Source organism: Nomascus leucogenys, chromosome 4 (genome assembly GCF_006542625.1).
Source record: "Nomascus leucogenys isolate Asia chromosome 4, Asia_NLE_v1, whole genome shotgun sequence".
Lineage (NCBI taxonomy): Eukaryota > Metazoa > Chordata > Mammalia > Primates > Hylobatidae > Nomascus > Nomascus leucogenys.
Genome location: NC_044384.1, coordinates 86,361,159 through 86,383,313, shown reverse-complemented (window position 1 = coordinate 86,383,313; position 22,155 = coordinate 86,361,159). Strand labels below are relative to the sequence as shown.

General features: G+C 40.6%; 1 protein-coding gene across 8 annotated transcripts in view; it reads right to left on the bottom strand.

Annotated features, from left to right (window-relative positions):
* C4H11orf80 (chromosome 4 C11orf80 homolog) overlaps positions 1-22,155 on the bottom strand; it is a 104,662-nt gene that overhangs the window by 48,888 nt on the left and 33,619 nt on the right. For all 8 annotated transcript variants that reach the window (XM_030811289.1, XM_030811284.1, XM_030811285.1 and 5 more), the window contains 2 exons: positions 11,738-11,847; positions 3,646-3,729 (listed from right to left, as the gene is read on the bottom strand). In XM_030811289.1, the coding sequence (XP_030667149.1) occupies positions 3,646-3,729; positions 11,738-11,847 (194 nt within the window). The remainder of the gene's footprint in view (positions 1-3,645; positions 3,730-11,737; positions 11,848-22,155) is intronic.

The following is a 22,155-nucleotide window of genomic DNA, read 5'->3' as shown; positions in this document are numbered from 1 at the left end:
GTGATCTTGGTCTCCCAGGCTCAAGCAATCCTCCCACCTCAGCCTCCTGAGTAGCTGGGACCACAGGCATGTGCCACTACACCCAGCTACTTTTTGCATTTTTTTGTAGAGACAGGGTTTCACCATATTGCCCAGGCTGGTCTTGAACTCCCAGGGTCAAGTGATCCTCCTGCCTCAGCCTCCCAAAGTGCTAGGATATAGGAATGAGCCACCATACCCAGCCTAGTCAGCCTTTAAAAAGAAGGAAATCCTGTCATTTGCGACATGGATGAACCTAGAGGAACAAGATTTTTTTTTTTTTTTTTTTTTTTTTTTTTTGAGACAGAGTTTCAGTCTGTTGCCCAGGCTGGAGTGCAGAGTGCAATGGCGCAATCTCGGCTCACTGCAACCTCCGCCTCCCAGGTTCAAGCAATTCTCCTGCCTCAGCCTCCCGAGTAGCTGGGATTACAAGCACGCGCCACTGTGCCCAGCTAATATTTGTATTTTTAGTAGAGATGGGATTTCGCCATGTTGGCCAGCCTGGTCTTGAACTCCTGACCACCCAAGTGAGTGATCCACCCACCTCGGCTTCCCAAAGTGCTGGGATTACAGGCGTGAGCCACTGTGCTCAGCCAGGAAAAAGACATTTTTTTTTTTTTTGAAATGGAGTCTCACTCTGTCACCCAGCCTGGAGTGCAGTGGCAAAATCTGGGCTCACTGCAACTTCCACCTCCCAGGTTCAAGCAATTCTCCTGCCTCAGCCTCCGGAGTAGCTGGGACTACAGGCACGCGCCACCATGCCCAGCTAATATTTGTTTTTGTTTTTGAGACAGAGTCTTGCTCTGTCACCCATGCTGGAGTGCAAAGGCACAATCTCAGCTCACTGCAACCTCCGCCTCCCAGGTTCAAGTGATCCTCCTCAGCCTTCTGAGTAGCTGGGACTACAGGCACGTGCCACCATGCCCGGCTAATTTTTGTATTTTTAGTAGAGACGGGGTTTTACCATGTTGGCCAGGCTTGTCTCAAACTCCTGACCTCAGGTGATCTGCCCGCCTCTGCCTCCCAAAGTGCCGGGATTACAGGTGTGAGCCACCGTGCCCAGCCAATATTTGTATTTTTAGTAGAGACAAGGTTTCACCATGTTGGCCAGGATGGTCTCAATCTCCTGACCTCGTGATCTACCCACCTCGGCCTCCCAAAGTGCTAGGATACACGCATGAGCCACCGCGCCCGGCTGAAAAATACATTCTTTATCACTTGTATTTTCCCTAAACATACTTAATCCTTGTCTGTGTTTAAATTCTAAATCTTAAATATATTGAGCCCTATATCACAGCTCCAGGTTGTCACAAATTATCAAAAATCCCTGCCCCTTTGCCATTCTCTCAACCCCTATCCCTTTTTTTTTTTTTTTTGAGACAGAGTCACTTTGTCACCTAAGCTGGAGTGCAATGGTGCAAACACGGTTCACTGCAGCCTCAACCTCCTGGGTTCAAGCGATTCTCCTGCCTCAGCCCCTCAAGTAGCTGGGACCACAGGCGCATGGAACCACACTCGACTAATTTTTGTATTTTTAGTAGAGACAGAGTTTCACCATCTTGCCCAGGCTGATCTGGAACTCCTGAGCTCAAGCAATCTGTCCAAGTCGGCCTTCTAAAGTGCTGGGATTAAAGGTGTGAACCACCACACCCAGCCCCCTCACCTTCTTTTTAAAGGAACTATCCATTTTTATTTCTATTATTTTCATATGTGGAACATTCCATGCTTTTTTCTTTGCTTTTTCTTCCTGTTCCCCAACTGATTTTTATATCCTCTCCAGTGTATCTTTGTTCTAATTATTCTCTCTCTTCACCTGTATTTTTCTGTGTAACATAAAGTAAGAAGTGACTCTAGAACCAGACTGTCTAAGTTCAAATCCTGACTCTCCAAGTTATTTACTCTCTGTACCATAGTTTTCTCAGCTACAAAATGCTAATGATGATGATAAAACTTACTTCACAAGGGGTGTTGTAAGAGTTAAGTGAGCGAGTGCACAAAGAGCACTTAGAATAGTGACTGAAACAATAAGCAAAAAGTAGGAAGATGGCAGAAGGGGGATGTCATAGATATGCTTAACTGTGTTTATCTTTATAAACATATCTAACTACAGATAATAAAAAATTTAGCTCTCTAATATTCAAAATATTCTATCAAAATTTCTTGGCCAGGCATGATGGCTCACGCCTGTAATCCCAGCATTTTGGGAGTCCGAGACAGGTGGATCACTTGAGGCTAGGCGTTCAAGATCAGCTTGGCCAACATGGCAAAACCCCATCTCTACTAAAAATACAAAAATTAGCCAGGTGTAGTGGTGCACACCTGTAATCCCAGCTACTCAGGGAGCTGAGGCAGGAGAATCACTTGAACCTGGGAGATGGAGGCTGCAGTGATCTGAGATCAAGCCACTGCTCTCCAGTGTGGGTGACAGAGCAAAACCCTGTCTCAGAAAAAAAAAAAAAAAAAATCCTTATTTGTTCTTATAGTCACTTTAGAAAAGGAGATAAACAGCAAGGTTTATTATCTAGGTTTAACAAAAAACAAAGCACAGAGGAGGGAAGGGGTATCTAAAGTGATACAATAAAGCAATAAAAAAAGTGAAAATAACCCAAAACAAAGCTCTATCCAGAGGTTTCTCAGCTATAACACATAATCAACATTAAGATTGCCTTGGCCGGTTGTGATGACTCAGGCCTGTAATCCCAGCACTTTGGGAGGCTGAGGTGTGTGGATCACCTGAGGTCAGGAGTTTGAGACCAGCCTGGCAAGTGAAACCCTGTCTCTACTAAAAATACAAAAATTAGCCGGGCATGGTGGTGCACACCTGTAATCCCAGCTGCTAGGAAGGCAGAGGCAGGAGAATGGCTTGAATCTGGGAGGCAGAGGTTGCAGGGAGCCGAGATCATGCTACTGCACTCCAGCCTAGGCAACAGAGTGAGATTCGTCTCAAAAAAAAAAAAAAAAAAAAAAAAAAAAAAAAAAGATTGCTTTGGGCCAGGTGTGCAGTGCCTCACACCTGTAATCCCAGCACATTGGGAGGCCAAAGCGGGAGGATTGTTTAAGCCCGGGAGTTAGAGACTAGCCTGGGCAATATAGTGAGACCTTGTCTCTCTAAAAAAAAAAAAAAAAAAAAACTGTCTTAAGGACATAGAAACCAAATCAATTCAATATTGAAAGTTGTCTTTTTTTTTTTTTTTTTTTTTTTTTTTTCCGAGACAGGGTCTCGCTCTGTCACCTAGGCTGGAGGGCAGTGGCACAATCATGGCTCACTGCAGCCTCAACCTCCTGGGCCCAAGCAATCCTCTCACCTCACCCTCCTGAGGAACTGGGATTACAGGAGCTCACTACCACACCTGGCTAATTTTTAAAAATTTTTTTGTAGAGACAGAGTCTCACCATGTTGCCTTGGCTGGTCTTAAACTCCTGGACTCAAGCGATCCTCCCGCCTCAGCCTCCCAAAGTGTTGGGATTACAGGTATGAGCCACCATGACCTCAAAAATTAAATGTTTTAATCATCTTCATTGAAAGAAAAAGAACCAATCATATCTGTCCATGTCCTACACAGTAAATGTCTCTGGAAAACAATGACTTAAATAAGAGAATCATTATTGTACAAAGGAACAGCTTACCTTAGGGTGCACCATGATGATTTTACGTAAAAAATGCTTTATAACCAGACAATTTGTCATCAAGGTTCTGGGCTTTTCATCAACCTGTAATAACACAACAAAAACACCTACCACACATACACAATCTCAAGAGCACAAATGAATTTAATTATGGTATTTCCTCTTCTAAAAGTAACTACACCTCAGAAAGCTTTTTGGACAACCAAAGGGAGACATCTCTGGGAATGAGAATTGTATGCAAAAGAAAATCTAAATAGCCATCACTTCTTGGGTTAGAGTATCTATTACATGGAACTTCAGAAGACACAAGAACAAAGATCAGAGTAAAACTCATAATGTCAAAACCACCTTTGGGGACAAATTTAAAAGTAATTCAGACTGAAGTTGATAAGAATAACTCCACCATCCTAATGTGCTTTGGAACAATCTGTATTAAGAATCTGAGTTATGCTTTTTTAGACAGAAATTTTTAAAAAAGAATCTGAGCAGAGTCGAAGGAGCAAACACTAAAAGGAACCTATTTTTGACATCAATCCATTAATCCAAACATTTATTTATAAGGAAAAGCTGAAGAGCAAAAAGCTCAAAAGTCAGAAGACCTGTGTTCTAGTACTGGTTCTGTAAAAAAAAATTACTTAAATACTCATGAAAAAAAAAAAAATCACTGCTCTGGACCTCATTTCCTAATCTGCAAAACAGGGATAAAACCTACCCCTTTGACCTCACAGAACTGTTTTAAGGATGCATATATTTTAAATTATAGGCCAGGTGTGTTGGCTCATGCCTGTAATCCCGGCACTTTGCGAGGCCGAGGTGGGCCAATCATGTGAGGTCAGGAGTTCAAGACCAACCTGGCCAACATGGTGAAACCCCATCTCTACTAAAAATACAGAAATTAGCCAGGTGTGGTGGCATGCGCCTGCAATCCCAGCTACTCAGGAAGCTAAGGCGGGAGAATTGCTTGAACCTGGGAGGTGGAGGTTGCAGTGAACCAAGATGGTGCCCCTGCACTCTAGCCTGGGTGACAGAGCTAAACTCTGTCTCAAAAAAAAAAAAAAAAAAAAAAAAAAAAAGGAAAGAAAGTATATATTACACATGGTAACAATAATAGATATCACTCATTGAATAGCTACTATGTGACAAGTATTGTGCAGTTGCTATATATATACTACCTCACAATAATCCTGTAAGGTAGGTATTACAATCTTTTCTTTGTAGATTTTTTTTTTTTTTGAGATGGAGTTTTGCTCTTGTTGCCCAGGCTGGAGTACAGTGGTGTGATCTCAGCTCACTGCAACCTCTGCCTCCCACGTTCAAGCGATTCTCCTGCCTCAGCCTCCTGAATAGCTGGGACTACAGGTACGCGCCACCATGCCTGGCTGATTTTTTGTATTTTCTGTAGAGACGGGGTTTCGCCATGTTGGCCAGGCTGGTCTTGAACTCCTGACCTCAGGTGATCTGCCCACCTCGGCCTCCCAAAATGCTGGGATTACAGACGTGAGCCACCGCGCCTGACCCCTTCTTTGTAGATTTTTTAAAAAAGGCTCAGAGAAGTCAAGCAACATGCCTAAGGTCACTTAGCTGTTCAGTGGTACAGCCAGAACTTGACTGTAAGTCTTTCTTTTTTGTTTTGTGAGTGACCTTAAGTCTTTCTAATACTAATTGCCCATGTTCTTGCCAATATACTACAAATACTTCCCTACAAATATAAGATTTACCACTAGGTGAAGACTTTACTGCAGGAATGGTGCTAAGGTATCTTATTTATATTATCTCATTTAACCTCACAAAAACTCTATTAGGTACCCAAATTTTATAAATAAAAGATTGTGCAGGATCTGGATTTTTAAAAATGAAGGAAAATAAAAATAAATATTTTACAAAAGAGTCTCAAAAAGGTTAAACAGCTTGTCCAAGGTTAGCCAGGTCGATTTGGCTCTAAATCTTTAGCATTAACCACTTACCTATACTGACTCACTATTATAGTGTTCCTAAAACCAAAGTTAGAAATAGTCTCCTAGAAAATGCAGAAGTCCAAAAAAATGAAAGAAGAAATACAATCAGAAATCAGTAGGTTTTTATTGTTGGCTCAGAGAATACAGTGCCATGTACTAGGTATATGTTTAAAAAAAAAAAAAAAGGTCCCAAATGTCAAAATTTGATAACACAAAAAGAAGAAACACACAAATATAGAAGGATAAACTATTACAATATTTTTATTTTATTTATTACTATGTTTTTTTGTTTTTTTGTTTTTTTTTTTTAGAAACAGGGTCTCACTTTGTCACTCAGGCTGGAATGCAGTGGCATGATCATAGCTAACTGTAACCTCGAACTCCTGGGCTCCAACGACCCTCCCACCTCAGCTTCCCAAGTAGCTGGGACTACAGGTGTGTAGCACCACACCTGGCTAATTTTTATTTTTTAATTTTCTGTAGAGACAGGGTCTCATTATGTTGCCCAGGCTGGTCTCAAACTCTTGGCCTCAAGCAGTCCTCCCACCTTGGCCTCCCAAAGCGCTAGAATTACAGACATAAGCCACACTGCACCTGGCCTTTTAATGTTTTTTATAAGTACACTGAAAAAGAAGTCAAAAACTGTGGCAATAGGTTGGGATTAAAAATAGAAAAAATTGGGCCATCTGTGGTGGCTCACACCTGTAATCCCAGCACTTTGGGAGGCCAAGGCGGGTGGATCACCTGAAGTCAGGAGTTCAAGACCAGGGCTGGCCAAGATGGTGAAACCCCATCTCTACTAAAAATACAAAAATTAGCCTGGAATGGTGGCAGGCACCTGTGATCCCAGCTACTTGGGAGGCTGAGGCAGAGAACTGCTTGAACCTGGAAGGTGGAGGTTGCAGTAAGCCGAGATCATACCACTGCACTCCAGGCTAGGTGACAGAGCAAGGCTCTGTCTAAAAAAAAAAAAAAAAACAAAAAAAGAAAAAATTATTTGAAAAAATTATTACAAAAATGGGCTGGGCACAGTGGCTCATGCCTGTAATCCCAGCACTTTGGGATGCTGAGGCAGGCAGATCACTTGAGGTCAGGAGTTCAAGATCAGCCTGGCCAACATGGTAAAACCCCATCTCTACTAAAAAAATACAAAAAAATTAGCTGAGCATGATGGCGTGCACCTGTAATCCCAGCTACTTGGGAGGCTAAGACACGAGAATCGCTTGAACCTGGGATGGAGGTTGCAGTGAGCTGAGATCGTGCTGCTGCACTCCAGCCTGGGTGACAGAGTGAGACTCCATCTCAGAAAAAAATAAAACAAAACATCATTACCAAAATGGATGGGGGATTATTAGAAAATTCTGTAAATACGTCTAGGATTATTCATGCATGTAAACAGTGGTAATTAAATAATAACTGCAGTCGGTATACATATCATAGTCACATCCTTCATTTTTAAAATTTTAGTATAAAATATTTAAACCAAAAAGCAATAGTCTTTAAAGCGTTTTCTGTACTTACCACTTCCAAAACAACTTCTTGGAACAGTTTCAAAGCTTTGTAGCCTTGGTGATTATAGGGCATATCATGGAGAGGGCTAATTATATCTAACAGTAAGACAACCGAAGTGAAAGTTCCTTGAGCAACTACTGGAGAGAGGCTACAATGAATAATGATGATATTTACTGATTACTTGCTACATGCCAAGCAGTTTCTATGCAAGTAAGAAATAACTCCATTTTATAGAAGAGGATAATGAGACTCAATAAGCTAATTAATTTGTCCAAGGTCACACACAGCTAGTTAAGTTCAAACCTAGAGCTGACTAACTCCAAAGTCCACATTCTACTATGCAATGCTGCCTCTCCAAAAATGTTCATTTTCTGTGTATACAGGTAGCTATCTGAATGGGGTAATATATAATCCATCATTATTTTTTATGGAGCCTGACAAGCAATGCTTATGTATGCCTACTTCAATATATGCATTTACTCACTCATAAAATATTAATGTGGCTTATTATGTACCTGGGCTTATAAAAATAAATAAAACAATCTCAGAATTAGAAGAGTTCACAGTTCAGTAGATGAGACAGACTGATTTATATGACAATGTGAAATTTAGATAAATGAGGTGCTAAAGGAATAGAGCAGAAGGACTGACACCCATCCCAGAGTTAGGATAAAGTGACTAATGTCAGGTCAGAGAGGATAATACAACACAACTAACCCCTTAAAAGGGGTTAAAGGCCCCTTTTAAGATCTACTCATAGAATTATTAGAGAGAGGAGGCCACGTGCGGTGGCTTACGCCTGTAATCCCAGCACTTTAGGAAGCCAAGGCAGGCGGATCATGAGGTCAGGAGATTGAGACCATCCTGGCTAACACGGCCCGTATCCACTAAAAATACAAAAAATTAGCCAGGCGTGGTGGCGGGCACCTGTAGTTCCAGCTACCCGGGAGGCTGAGGCAGGAGAATGGCATGAACCTGGAAGGCGGAGCTTGCAGTGAGCTGAGATTGTGCCACTGCACTCCACCCTGGGCCACAGAGCAAGACTCCGTCTCAAAAAAAAAAAAAAAAATTATTAGAAAGAGGAAGAGAGAGATGGCAAAGCCTTTTACAGTTGGGTGTTGGGTGTTAGAGACCCAGTACCCCAGCCTGACATACCTACAGAAGCAGTGAACTTACTTATTTACTGTTATGAAAAAAATAGATGCTGCCAGCCCTGCACAGCAGAAACCACTATTGAATCATACGGTTTTAGCCTTCACCTTGAAATGTGTCTAATTATATGACAGAATATAGAAGTATGTTTTCAAATATGAACTTATGCAGTCATGAGCCCTTATATCACTTTCTAGAAGAAAGTCTGTCTCTCACCCCCTCACCTTAGATATATACACACAGAAGTACAGATGTATAAATATATAGATATGTTTGTGCATATATGTGTTTGTATGTATATATGTATAACTCCATTCACTTGATCACTTAGTATTATTACAAAAATAAATATTAAACTGGATAAAGCTGTCAAGAAGATCTTATAAAATCAGATTGCTTTTGGAGGGACATGTTACCCAGCCTAATGAACCCCAAAATGTAAGACTCGCTGTGGGCATAAACACAAAACCCAATTATCTCTCCTAAATGAAACTTTCCTCAGTCTTCCTTGAAATTAACTTTCCTCCCAAGCCCAAATTAATGGATCATTTATTATAGCTTTTCCATGGATGTCTCTATTAGTCTTTGCTGTGAACCTTGCTACTTAACCTTTCTCCTCAGTTGAGGCATGCATGATGAAATCTTTTACAAACTCCCTTTTATCTCTTCTCATTCCCTTCATTCAAATATTGTCTACGTAGCTGCACAGTACCAAAAACAATCAGATATAATGGAAGAAATGCACAAGGAAATCCTTGTTCCCTTGAGGCTAATGCCACTTGACTATACTATTATTTTACTTCTCATCTCCATCACCAGCTGATTCCTGGTCACTAAGCTCACAGTTTTCCTCTGTATGCCAAATGCTGTCATCATCTTGACTGACATCCACATCCAAGCAGATAACTAGCCTAGGCAATAACTTAGTCTCACAGTTCCCTGACCTCTTCAACAATAATGACCTTGACCTCCACTCATTCCCAGCCACCTATTTCCATGGCCACGGCTTGGAACTGTTCCATTCTGAAAATCTTAAATTGAAATGTCCCTCTCCATTGTAAAAAGATGTACACCAAGGTATTTACAATGGCTGCCTTGAAAGGCCAAATTATATGTATTCCAAATGTTTGTTTTGATCATACTTTGATTTTTCTGAGGGAAACACTACTTTTGCAATAAAGAAAAAAATAAGAGAAACTTTATCATTCTGATAACAACTTCCTATTCTTTCAAGTGTCAGACTCTCCTACACCCAGCAAATCCGTTTTTCAGTCTTGTCAAGACCTCCAGACTTTGACCTCTTCCCATGGATTAGGTGCCCTTCCTCCATGCTAACATAGCATTCAGGACTCACTTCTATCATCCATTCTGGGAATCACGCCGTATTGTAATTACGTGTTTACTTCTTGATCTTTCTATTTATATTCCAAGTTCCTTGGGATCAAGTAACATATCTTTTTTTTTTTTTTGAGGCAGAGTCTCACTCTGTCGCCCAGGCTGGAGTGCAATGGCGCCATCTCGGCTCACTTCAAGCTCCACCTCCCAGGTTCACACCATTCTCCTGCCTCAGCCTCCCGAGTAGCTGGGACTACAGGCGCCTGTCACCACACCTGGCTAATTTTTTGTATTTTTAGTAGAGACAGGGTTTCACCGTGTTAGCCAGGATGGTCTCAATCTCCTGACCTCGTGATCCACCCACCTTAGCCTCCCTAAGTGCTGGGATTACAGGTGTGAGCCATGGTGCCCGGCCAGGATCAAGTAACATATCTTAAGACACTGTACCTACAGATAGTATCTAGCTCACTGACACTGACTTGAACAAACACACGTCTGGATGAATAAATAAACATTGAAATAGCCCTGATCTATAAGAGTCAGACTTTGGTTCAAGTTCTAATTCTGCCACTTAACTGTTGTATGACACTGGGAGAGTCAGTCAAGTTCTTTGAATCTCAACTTTCTGGTATGTAAAATGGGGTGATAATCCTCATCCTACCCACTTCATAGACTTGTCAGGATGCTTAAATAATATATATAAATGTTATGTATACAACTTACTGCTTGTTCAGGCTGACTGAAACACAGAACCTCATTTCCTAGAATTGCCCTTCTTGGTTCACTGGAATCACCTTTTTATTACTACTTGACATGAACAGTTTCAGAGCTGACTAACCATTAATTGCTCCAGATTGTTTACTCTCCATTCTCCTAAAGAAGATAAGGCACAGCCAGGGATATCTGTTGTCCTGATACCATACCCATTCCTTTCAGAATGAGCATATAATTATCCAAACATGGAGAAAGGCTGCCCAAGGGCTTCCTGGGAGAATGTTTAAAGCACTCTAATTCGTTATGTCTCCACCAACTCTAAGGAAGGAAAATAGGAGATGAGAGAACTGTTAAAGGGAATGGAGAATGAATTATCACTCTCATAAATCTGGACTACAAATAAGTTGATAAAGAGATCTCTAAACCAAACTAATAAAAATGTATCCAAGTAGGATCTGCACTGGGAGTCACTTTTAATTTTCTTTATTAGGAGATCCAAATTCAAATAAGGGCTTGTTTCAGTGGTTCTCAAATTCATCTGCATATTAGGAATCACCTGGGATCTAAAAAAATGTTCCAAAGCCTATGCCATACCTATTACGGACTGAATGTGTCCCTCAAAATCCATATGCTGACGTCCTAAGCCCCAAAGTGACTGTGTTTGGAGGTAGGGCCCTCAGGAGGTTATTAAGATTAAATGAGGTCATAAGGGTAGGGCCCTGATCCCAGATCTTAATAGGACTGGCGTCCTTATAAAAAGATACACCAGAGCCAGGTGCCAGTAATTCCCACCTGTAGTCCCAGCTACCAGCTACTTGGCAGGCTGAGGCAGGAAGATCACTTAAGCTCAGGAGTTCAAGTCTGTAGTGTGCTATGACGCACCTGTGAATAGCCACTGCACTCCAGTCTGTGCGACATAGCAAGACCATATCTCTACCAAAAAATTTTTCAATAAAAATAAAGAGACATTAGAGATCTCTTTCTTTTCATCCACATGCAGAAAAAAGGCCATGTAAGGACACAGTAACAAGGCAGTAGTCTACAAGCCAGGAAGAGAGGGCTCACCGGAAGCCAGCCCTGACAGCACCTTGATCTTGGACGTCTAGCCTCCAGAACCGTGAGAAAATAAATCTCTATTGCTTAAGCCATCTAGTCTGTGGTATTTTGTTACGGCTGCCCAAGAAGACTAATAAGTACAACACCCAGACCAATTAAATCACAATCACTCAGAGTGGGACACAGATGACAGTATTTTGGGAGCTCCTAGGTGATCTAATGTCTGCACAGGCAAGTTTGGGAACCATTGCCTTATTTCATTTCAGTTTGGAACTCTGATGGACCTAGGCTTTTCTTTCTTGTTATTAGATTTGCAGAAAAATAAGAATAAAATCATTAGTAATTTATAAGACCACAACAAAACCTGCCTCAAAAATCATCTGGAAGGGTGTTACCCCTGTCATGTCCTGAGAATAGCTGCCTTCCTCTGAAGTCCAAGTCAGCTTTGCAGAGATTCCGGGCAGTATGGACTGTATTTCTGTGTGAGAAGAAATGGCAACAAAGTCAAACAGGCAGTTTGGATAAGAACCAGGATTTCTGGATTTGTTTATTAAACTGGTGAGCCAAGAAGGCTTTTCCCTGATGAAAAGATTATCTACAAGATTTAAAATATGACTGGAAATGGCTATGCATCAGCAAATTGCTTGAACATTTAGAATTACTTTATGGGATTAGGACATTTAACCTCACCTTTTCAATTTTTTACATTTGCTAAATCAATTTTTATTTTATGTTAATTTCCACAAGGTCATGTTTAATGCCAGATAGCTTCAGAACTGATAGTTGTGATATTCTTGTATTTTTTAATAAATCAACTCATTATGTAATAAATACAAGTCTAGTACATGAACTAATTTAGAGCTGAAGGTTGAAAAATTCAAGAATGACTCTCAGGCATGTAGTGTTTTTTGTTTTTTTTTTTTAATCGGAGTCTTACTCTGTCACCCTGGCAGGAGTGCAGTGGCGCTATCTCGGCGCACTGCAACATCCACCTCCTGGGTTCAAGCGATGCTTATGCCTCAGCCACCCAAGTAGCTGGGATTAGAGGCATGCACCACCATGCCCCGCTAGTTTTTTTCTTTTTCTTTTTTTTTTTTGTATTTTTAATAGAGATGGGGTTTCATCATGTTGGCCAGGCTGGTCTCAAACTCCCGATCTTAGGTGATCCGCCCGCCTCGGCCTCCCAAAGTGCTGGGATTACAGACATGAGCCACCGCGCCTGGCCTGCTTTGTTATTGAGGTTGACAATGTTGATATTATACAAGAATTAAACTTTAAAAACCTAATGATGATAAAAATATGCCCTAAAATAACAGCACAAGTTTCTCCTAAGGCATTCATGCTACATATCTCGTAATGTTTTAACCATCTCAAAAAAGTGTGGACATTCCCAAGATCAAATCCTAGCTATCAGCTGGGCGCGGTGGCTCATGCCTGTAATTCTAGCACTTTGGGAGTCCAAGGTGGGTGGATCACCTGAGGTCGGGAGTTCGAGACCAGCCTGACCAACATGGTGAAACCCTGTCTCTACTAATAATACAAAAATTAGCTGGGTGTGGTGGCATGCTCCTGTAGTCCCAGCTACTCAGGAGGCTGAGGCAGGAGACTCACTTGAACCTGGGAGGTGGAAGTTGCAGTGAGCCAAGATCATGCCATTGCACTCCAGCCTGAGCGACAAGAGCAAAACTCCGTCTCAAAACAAAACAAAACAAAAATTGTAGCTATCAATCTTAATGGGTAATATTTTTCTTGCCATTAGTTTGTTTTTCAAACCTAATTGTTACAAAGCCCTTGATAATAGGACAGCAAGGGTATGCTACACTGAAGTTTAATGAACTTAGCACTAAACCAGGATGTCTTGCGTCAATCTTCAGTTTCACCACTGATCAACTTTCTGACCTAAGGCAACCCCCCTTTTCTGTGATTCAATTACCATTCTGTGAAATAAGAAAAAAATTGTACCTGAGTCCTAGTTCAGTTTGATTAGTAAGACAGTACAGAAATGGGGTAAATGTGGATATATGAGAAAAGGTTTGTAAATAACTTTGAATTCTTCAGAAATCTTACTAATTTAAAATAAATTGTGTAGATATTTGGGGGGAAATCAATTTCAGTAGTCTCACTCCACACACACAAACACAAAAATACAGATAGGTTGACTACAGTTAAATGTAAAATGGTGAAACAATAACTAAGTAAAAGCCTTTGACTTCAAGATGAATAGAGCATATGCTGAAATCTCATCTTCCTGTCCAAACATATAAATTAATACAAACATTTTTAAATCTTAATGAATACATAGTCATGGTGAGAAAAAAAGAAAACAGAAATCTTTTTTTTTTTTAAGACAGAGTTTTGCTCTGTCACCCAGGCTGGAGTGCAGTAGCATGATCTTGGCTCACTGCAACCTCTGCCTTCCAGGTTCAACAGAGTCTCCTGCCTCAGCCTCCTGAGTAACTAGGATCACAGGGTTGCGCCACCATGCCTGGCTAATGTTTGTATTTTTAGTAGAGACAGGTTTTGCCATGTTGGCCAGGCTGGTCTCGAACTCTTGGCCTCAAGTGATCTGCCCGCCTTGGCCTCCCAAAGTGCTGGGATTACAGGTGTAAGCCACCATACCTGGCCAGAAAAGAGAAATCTTTATAGACCAGAAATGGAAAGGTGTTCTTCTTCCTCCTCCTTTGAAAAGAACAACAAAAAGGGAACAAAAGAGAGATTCCACAATAGTAGACAAGAACTAAAAAGATGCATAATATTTGGGCCTAGACTAGGAACAAACATAGAGCTAATACTGTAACACTCATAGGTTTAAGAGCAAGAGCCACACACAGGAGGTCTAAGCAAGGGACCGACACATGAACAAGGACTAGAGGTGCACTGCCTGTTTACCTGAATGTTGGTTACAGCCAAGGGGATTCTGGCAGCAGCCTCACTGATATGAGATGAGGGCCATAGAGCCATTTCATGTAAGTGGTGAAAGGACTCAGAACTACATAATCTATTAAGATGCAAGAGCTTTGCATCTTACCACCCATACAAAGATTAATTCTAGGTATACATCATACAAGGCTAAGGCTCAGCAACTCAGAGAGCCTCCTACAGGACAGTTGTCAACACAAAATGTGTTCAGATTAAACAGATCATGAACAATTAGCTCTTAATTAGAAATTACCATGCAAAGAATATTAATACCATGAAAACTACAATACACATCAACCAATGCACTTATACCTAAGGAAATAAAGTTAATAGAACAATCTGGGAGAGATTTTAAAATAAGTATCTATATTTTATACCTTTAAAAAGAAAAAGAAGCCATGAAACAAGGAAACACTGTCGTAAATTAAACAAAGCAATGGGGTTTTAGAAACCTTAGAAATTGGCCAGGCATGGTGGCTCATGCCTGTAATCCCAGCACTTTGGGAGGCTAAGGCGGGTGGATCACCTGAGGTCAGGAGTTCAAGACCAGCCTGGACAACATGGTGAAACCCCATCTCCACTAAAAACATTCAAAAAATCAGCTGGGCGTGGTGGCAGGCGCCTGTAATCCCAGCTACTTGGGAGGCTGAGGCAGGAGGACTGCTAGAACCTGGGAGGTGGAGGTTGCAGTGAGCTGAGATCACGCCATTGCACTCCAGCCTGGATGATACCGCGAGATTCTCAAAAAAAACCAAAATCTTAGAAATTAAAGATACAGTGTTTGAAATTAAAACTCTATGGATGGTTAGATTGGACACAGTAAAAGAGCAAATGTAAAAGAAAAGTTAGTATATGAATGCTCATAGCAGGGTTACTCATAATAGCTAAAAGTCGAAACAACCCAAATGTCCATCAAATGATGAATGGCTTAACCAAATCGGGAGTATTCAGCCATAAAAAGAAATGAAGTACTGTTACATGAAACAACATGGATAAGCCTTCAAAATATAATGCTTAAAGAACTCACACACAAAATGCTACATATTGTATGATTCCATTTATATGAGATGTCCAAAATAAGCAAATCGACAGAGACAGAAAGTAGATTAGTGTTTGCCAAGGCATAGAGAATGAAAGTAAGCAGAGTGACTGCTAATGAGTACACAGTTTCTTTTTCTGGATGAAAATGTACTGGAATTGGATAGTGATAATAGTTATACAGGCAGGAAGCAGTGGCTCACGCCTATAGTCCCAGCACTTTGGGAGGCCAAGGCGGGAGGATCGCTTGAGCCCAGAAGTTTGAGACTACACTGGCCAATGTGGCAAAACCCCATCTCTATAAAAAATATTTAAAAATGGCAGGGTGCAGTGGTTCACGCCTGTAATCCCAGCACTTTGGGAGGCCAAGGCGGGCGAATCACGAGGTCAGGAGATCGAGACCATTCTGGCTAACATGGTGAAACTCTGTCTCTACTAAAAATACAAAAAAAATTAGCCAGGCTTGGTGGTGGGCACCTGTAGTCCCAGCTACTTGGGAGGCTGAGGCAGGAGAATGACATGAACCCGGGAGGCAGAGCTTGCAGTGAGCCGAGATCGCACCACTGCACTCCAGCCCGGGCAAGAGAGCAAGACTCCGTCTCAGAAACAAAAACAAAACAAAAAACAAACAAAAAAGCAAAAACAAAAAAATTAACCAGGTGTGGTGGTGCACAGCTCTAGTCCCAACTATTCAGAGGGCTGAAGTGGGAGGATTACCTCAGCCCAGGAGATCGAGGCTGCAGTGAACAATGATCACGCCACTGCACTCCTGCCTGGGTGACAGAGTGAGACCCTGCCAAAAAAATATTAGTTATACAACCCTGAAAATATACTAAAAACCACTAAATTGTATACTTTAAAATGGCTGTGTTTATGGTATATGAATTTTATATCAATTAAAAGAAGAAAAGGCAAGGGACATTAAAAATAGATCCAGAAGAAATAATGACTAAGAAATATAAAACAAAGACAGATATAAGTGCTATTTGAACAGTTTTACCAAACATCAAGCAGGATAAATTTCGAAAAAAACAAGGCAAAAGAAAAAATTTTAAAAGCCACATAGTTAACACATCACAATGAAACCCAAAATAACAAGGATAAGCAGAAAACCCTACAAGCTACCAAAAAAATTAAATTAGCAAAAAAACCCCATGAGTTAGCAATGCTAAATGCCAGAAGATGATCCAGTACTATCTTCAAAGATCTGAAGTAACTTTGAATCTGGACTCTTTTACTTGCTTAATCTATCTGTCTATCTATCTATCTATCTATATCTATCTATCTATCATCTATCTGTCTGTCTGTCTATCTATCTGAGACAGAATCATGTTCTGTGGCCCAGGCTACGTGCAGTGGTGTGATCATAGCTCACTGCAGCCTCCAACTCCTGGGATCAAAGGATCCTCCTACCTCAGCCTCCCAACTCACTAGAACTACAGGTGTACACAATGCCCAGCTAATTTTTTTTCTTTATATTAAACTGCTTAGGGAAATTTTTGTAATTTTTTGTAGATACAGGGTCTCACTATGTTGCCCAGGCTGGTCTCGAGAGATCTTCCTGCCTCAGCCTCCCAGAGTGCTGGGATTACAGGCATAAGCCACCTCACTCAGCCAAATCTGAACTTTTAAGACAGCCAAACTACCATTACAAAATGAGAGACTTAAAATGTTTACCATCTACAAGTCCTCACTCAAATAACCACTAAACAAACCACCATGTCCATTTAAACATGAGTTTACATTTTTGCTGAGATCATGTAGGGATAAGGAAAAAGAATGAGAGATCATTATCAAGTTACCTCTTCACATAGGTCTTCAACTGTTAAAGATGAAGTAGATAGAAAATTTTCAATCAGATGACATTACGAACACACAGCAAAACCATGTACTGGGGCTTCTCCTCCCAGCATTAATGAAATAAGCAAATGAGCCCTCAAACCAAAAACTACTATAAAACTGGAAAAAATATATGAGACAGTTGTTTTCAGGCATTGGACAATAGATAGCACAAGGATACAATCCCTTGAGAGAAGGGAAACTCACCAGGTTAGTCCTGTTATTTCCCTGGGTGTCTGCCTGGGGAAATTTTCCCATCTACAGACAGGGACATGGAACCCAAGCAGAGGACAGTGGTCCCACTAAGCTGAGGAGGCAGAGAATAGATTTTGGAGTTGTGAAAGTACCTGGAATCTGCGGGGCAGGGCACTGGAGAAGAGGAAGATACAAAGAGTAGGTACTAAAGTCTGTGTAGGAGCTCCCCATGAGTCCTTGGCCAAGGTCTGGACTATCCATGCAGAGAGTGAGACTACATATGATTTCCCAAAGAGCAGGTGCTATGGAGTTGAGAATGTAACAAGATACTAGCAAGATTTTCCAGTGCTGGAAAATGTTGGCCTTCAGGCCTAGCTAGAAATGGGGAGACCTTGTTAAAACTGCTGGTGTCTAGCTGAGATGCCCCACAGATAATGCTTTAGTAATAAAAACCATACTGTCAATGAAGGTCTGCTCTAGACCCACCCCAAAAAAGTCTAAAGCCATTCCTTGACAAAATCCACAGAGGAGATAGAGTTTGGAGGCTAAATGGTATCAAATTAGAAGAGTTTGAAAAATGCATTGGCTTTCTACAGACCTACCCTTTAAAATGCATAAAAACAAGCCTGCACAAGGTCAAGGTGCATAGCCTACTAAAGCAAAAATTAATACTCTCCAGAGATAGATAATACGATATAGAATATGATCATATTGCCCAGTATAAAACAAAAATTTACTAAATATGCAAAGAAACAGGAAATGATAATCCACAGTCAAGGGGAAAAAAAGCAACTAATAGAAACAGAACCTGAGGGCCAGGCTCATGCCTATAATCCCAGCACTTTGAGGGGCCAAGGCAGGGAGATCGCTTGAGGCCAGGAGTTTGAGACTAGCCTAGGCAACATGGAAAGACTTGTCTCTACAAAAAAATTTAAAAATTAGCTGGGTGTGGTGGTACATGCCTGTGGTCCTAGCTACTCAAGAGGCTGACGTGGGAGGATCACTTGAGCCCAGGGGCTGGAGGCTGCAGGAGCTATGACTGTGCCACTGCACTTTTCAGCCTGGTGACAGAGTGAGACCCTGTCTCTGAAAAAAGAAAAGAAACAGAACCTGATATGGTACAGATATTACGTTTAGGAAAGACTTTAAAGAATCTATTATAAATATGTTCAAAGGCTTAAAAGGTGGCCTTAATGAGTGAACTGATAGGAAATGTCAGCAGATAACACTATACAAAAAGAACCAAAAAGAAATTCTATAACTGAAAAGTTAAATAATTGAAATAAAGAATTCACTGGATAGGTTTAATAGCAGATTAGAGGTGACAGAAGAGTCAGTAAAATCACTGAAGACAAATAACAAAAACTATTCAATCTGGAGAGTAAAGAAAAAAAAAGACTGAAGAAAAATGAATAAAGTCTTAGAAACCTGTAGGAAAATATCAACCAGTCTAAAATATGTGTAATGGGAGTTCCAGAAGGAGGATAGGGGAATAAAATGAGAATAGGACAAGAAAAACATCAAGAAACCATGGACAAAATTCCCTAAAATTTCATGAAAAATATTAAGATGTGAAAAGCTCAGCAAACCCCAAGGAGGATAAATGCAAAGAAAATCACATCTAGGTATATAATAGTCAAAAATGATAAAAACCAAAGATAAAGATAAAATATTGAAAGAAGCCAGAGGAAAAGCACACACTATATACAGAGGAGGTATAATATGAATCACAGCTGACTTCTTACCATAAACAATAAAGGCCAGGTCCAGGCACAGCGGCCCATGCCTATAATCCCAGCACTTTGGGAGGCCAAAGTAGGTGGATCGCTTGAGGCCAGGAGTTCAAGACCAGCCTGGTCAACATGGCAAAACCCTGTCTCTACTAAAAATCAAAAAATTAGCCAGGTGTGGTGGCATATGTCTGTAATCCCAGTGCTACTCAGGAGGCTGAGGCACAAGAATCACTTGAACCCGGGAGGCAGAGGTTGCAGTGAGCCGAGATCACGCCACTGCACTCTGGCCTGGGTGAGACAGTGAGACCGTCTCCAAAAAAATAAAATAAAATAAATAAATAAAAACAATAAAGCGCAGAAGACAATTGACAACATCTTTCAAAATGTTGAAAAGGATAAAACTATCAAGCCAGATATTCCAGTGCAATATCCTTTAAAAATGAGGTTAAGGTAAAGGCATTTTAAGATAGAAGATGAAATAATCTGCTGCTAGAAGATTTGCTAAAGGATTTTCTTCAGGCTGAAGATGGAAACCCAGCTATACAGGAAGAAATGAAGGGCACCAGAAATCATAAATAAGTGAATATAAAAGACTATTTTTTTCCTTGAATTTCTCTTGACAGCTAGCTTTTCAGAGCAAAAATAATCTCATAAGGCAGGGAATTATAAGTATTTGAGTATTTTAAAATACTCAAAATTGAGCAAAAAGAAAACTATTTACCTATTCTTTTGCCAATACCACAGTTTCTTTTTTTTATTATTATACTTTAAGTTTTAGGGTACATGTGCACAACGTGCAGGTTTGTTACATATGTATACATGTGCCACGTTGGTGTGCTGCACCCAGTAATTCATCATTTAACATTAGGTATACCTCCTAATGCTATCCCTCCCCCTCCCCCCACCCCACAACAGGCCCTGGTGTGTGATGTTCCCCTTCCTGTGTCCATGTGTTCTCATTGTTCAATTCCCACCTGTGAGTGAGAACATGTGCTGTTTGGTTTTTGTCCCTGTGATAGTTTGCTGAGAATGATGGTTTCCAGCTTCATCCATGTCCCTACAAAGGACATGAACTCATCTCTTTTTTATGGCTGCATAGTATTCCACATGGTGTATATGTGCCACATTTTCTTAATCCAGTCTATCATTGTTGGACATTTGGGTTGGTTCCAAGTCTTTGCTATTGTGAATAGTGTTGCAATAAACATACATGTGCATGTGTCTTTATAGCAGCATGATTTATACTCCTTTGGGTATTTACCCAGTAATGGGATGGCTAGGTCAAATGGTATTTCTAGTTCTAGATCCCTGAGGAATCACCACACTGACCTCCACAATGGTTGAACTAGTTTACAGTCCCACCAACAGTGTAAAAGTGTTCCTATCTCTCCACATTCTCTCCAGCACCTGTTGTTTCCTGACTTTTTAATGATCACCATTCTAACTGGTGTGAGATGGTATCTCATTGTGGTTTTGATTTGCATTTCTCTGATGGCCAGTGATGATGAGCATTTTTTCATGTGTTTTTTGGCTGCATAAATGTCTTCTTTTGAGAAGTGTCTGTTCATATCCTTCGCCCACTTTTTGATGGGGTTGTTTGGTTTTTTCTCGTAAATTTGTTGGAGTTCATTTTAGATTCTGGATATTAGCCCTTTGTCAGATGAGTAGGTTGCAAAAATTGTCTCCATTCTGTAGGTTGCCTGTTCATGCTGATGGTTCTTTTGCCGTGCAGAAGCTCTTTAGTTTTAATTAGATCCCATTTGTCAATTTTGGATTTTGTTGCCATTGCTTTTGGTGTTTTAGACATGAAGTCCTTGCCCATGCCTATGTCCTGAATGGTATTGCCTAGGTTTTCTTCTAGGGTTTTTATGGTTTTAGGTCTAACATGTAAGTCTTTAATCCATCTTGAGTTAATTTTTGTATAAGGTGTAAGGAAGGGATCCAATTTCAGCCTTCTACATATGGCTAGCCAGTTTTCCCAGAACCATTTATTAAATAGGGAATCCTTTCCCTATTGCTTGCTTTTGTCAGGTTTGTCAAAGATCAGATGGTTGTAGATAGGCGGCATTATTCCTAAGGGCTCTGTTCTGTTCCATTTGTCTATATGTCTGTTTTGGTATCAGTACCATGCTGTTTTGGTTACTATAGCCTTGTAGTATAGTTTGAAGTCAGGTAGCATGATGCTTCCAGCTTTGTTCTTTTGGCTTAGGATTGACTTGGCAATGAGGGCTCTTTTTTGGTTCCATATGAACTTTAAAGTAGTTTTTTCCAATTCTGTGAAGAAAGTCATTGGTAGCTTGATGGGGATGGCATTGAATCTATAAATTACCTTGGGCTAACTACTGTAGCTTTATAAGTCTTGAAGTCGGGTAGTGCCAGTCCCCTGACTTTATTCTTCAATATGGAGTTGGCTATTCTGGGTCTTTTTCTTTCCATATAAACTTTATATTTTATTTTTGGAGACAGTCTCACTTTGTTGCCCAGGCTAGAGTGCAGTGCTGTGATCACAGCTCACTGTAGCCTTGACCTCTTGGGCTCAAAAGATCCCCGAGTAGCTGGGATAGATGACCTATCTTTCCATAGCCAACTGAGCATCTTGAAACAATGGCATTATAACAATGAAATTGAAATTCAGTGGTTTGTACATCATAGTGTCAAGCTAATGACTTAATTCATCCTAGAAGTTTGTCCCTAAAGACATGGAGAAGGCTGGGTGCAGTGGCTCAAGTCTGTAATCCCAGCAATTTGGGAGGCTGAGGCGGGAGAGTCACTTGAGCCCAGGAGTTTGAGACTGTCTCTTAAAAAAAAAAAAAAAAAAAAAAAAAAAAAAAAGAAAGAAAGAAAAGAAAAAGACACAAAGTTCAGAAAACAGAAAATAGAGGTGGTAAACACTTATTAAAAGGTTCAGATAAATATAATTAAAACTTTTAACCATCTCATTAACTTGTAAATTAGCTTAAATATTTTAAGTAATTGAAATTCCCAATGCTAGCAAAGTACGGTGAAGTTGGTAACTTTGCTACAAATGTTAGCATTACATTACACAACTTTTTTTAGGGGGA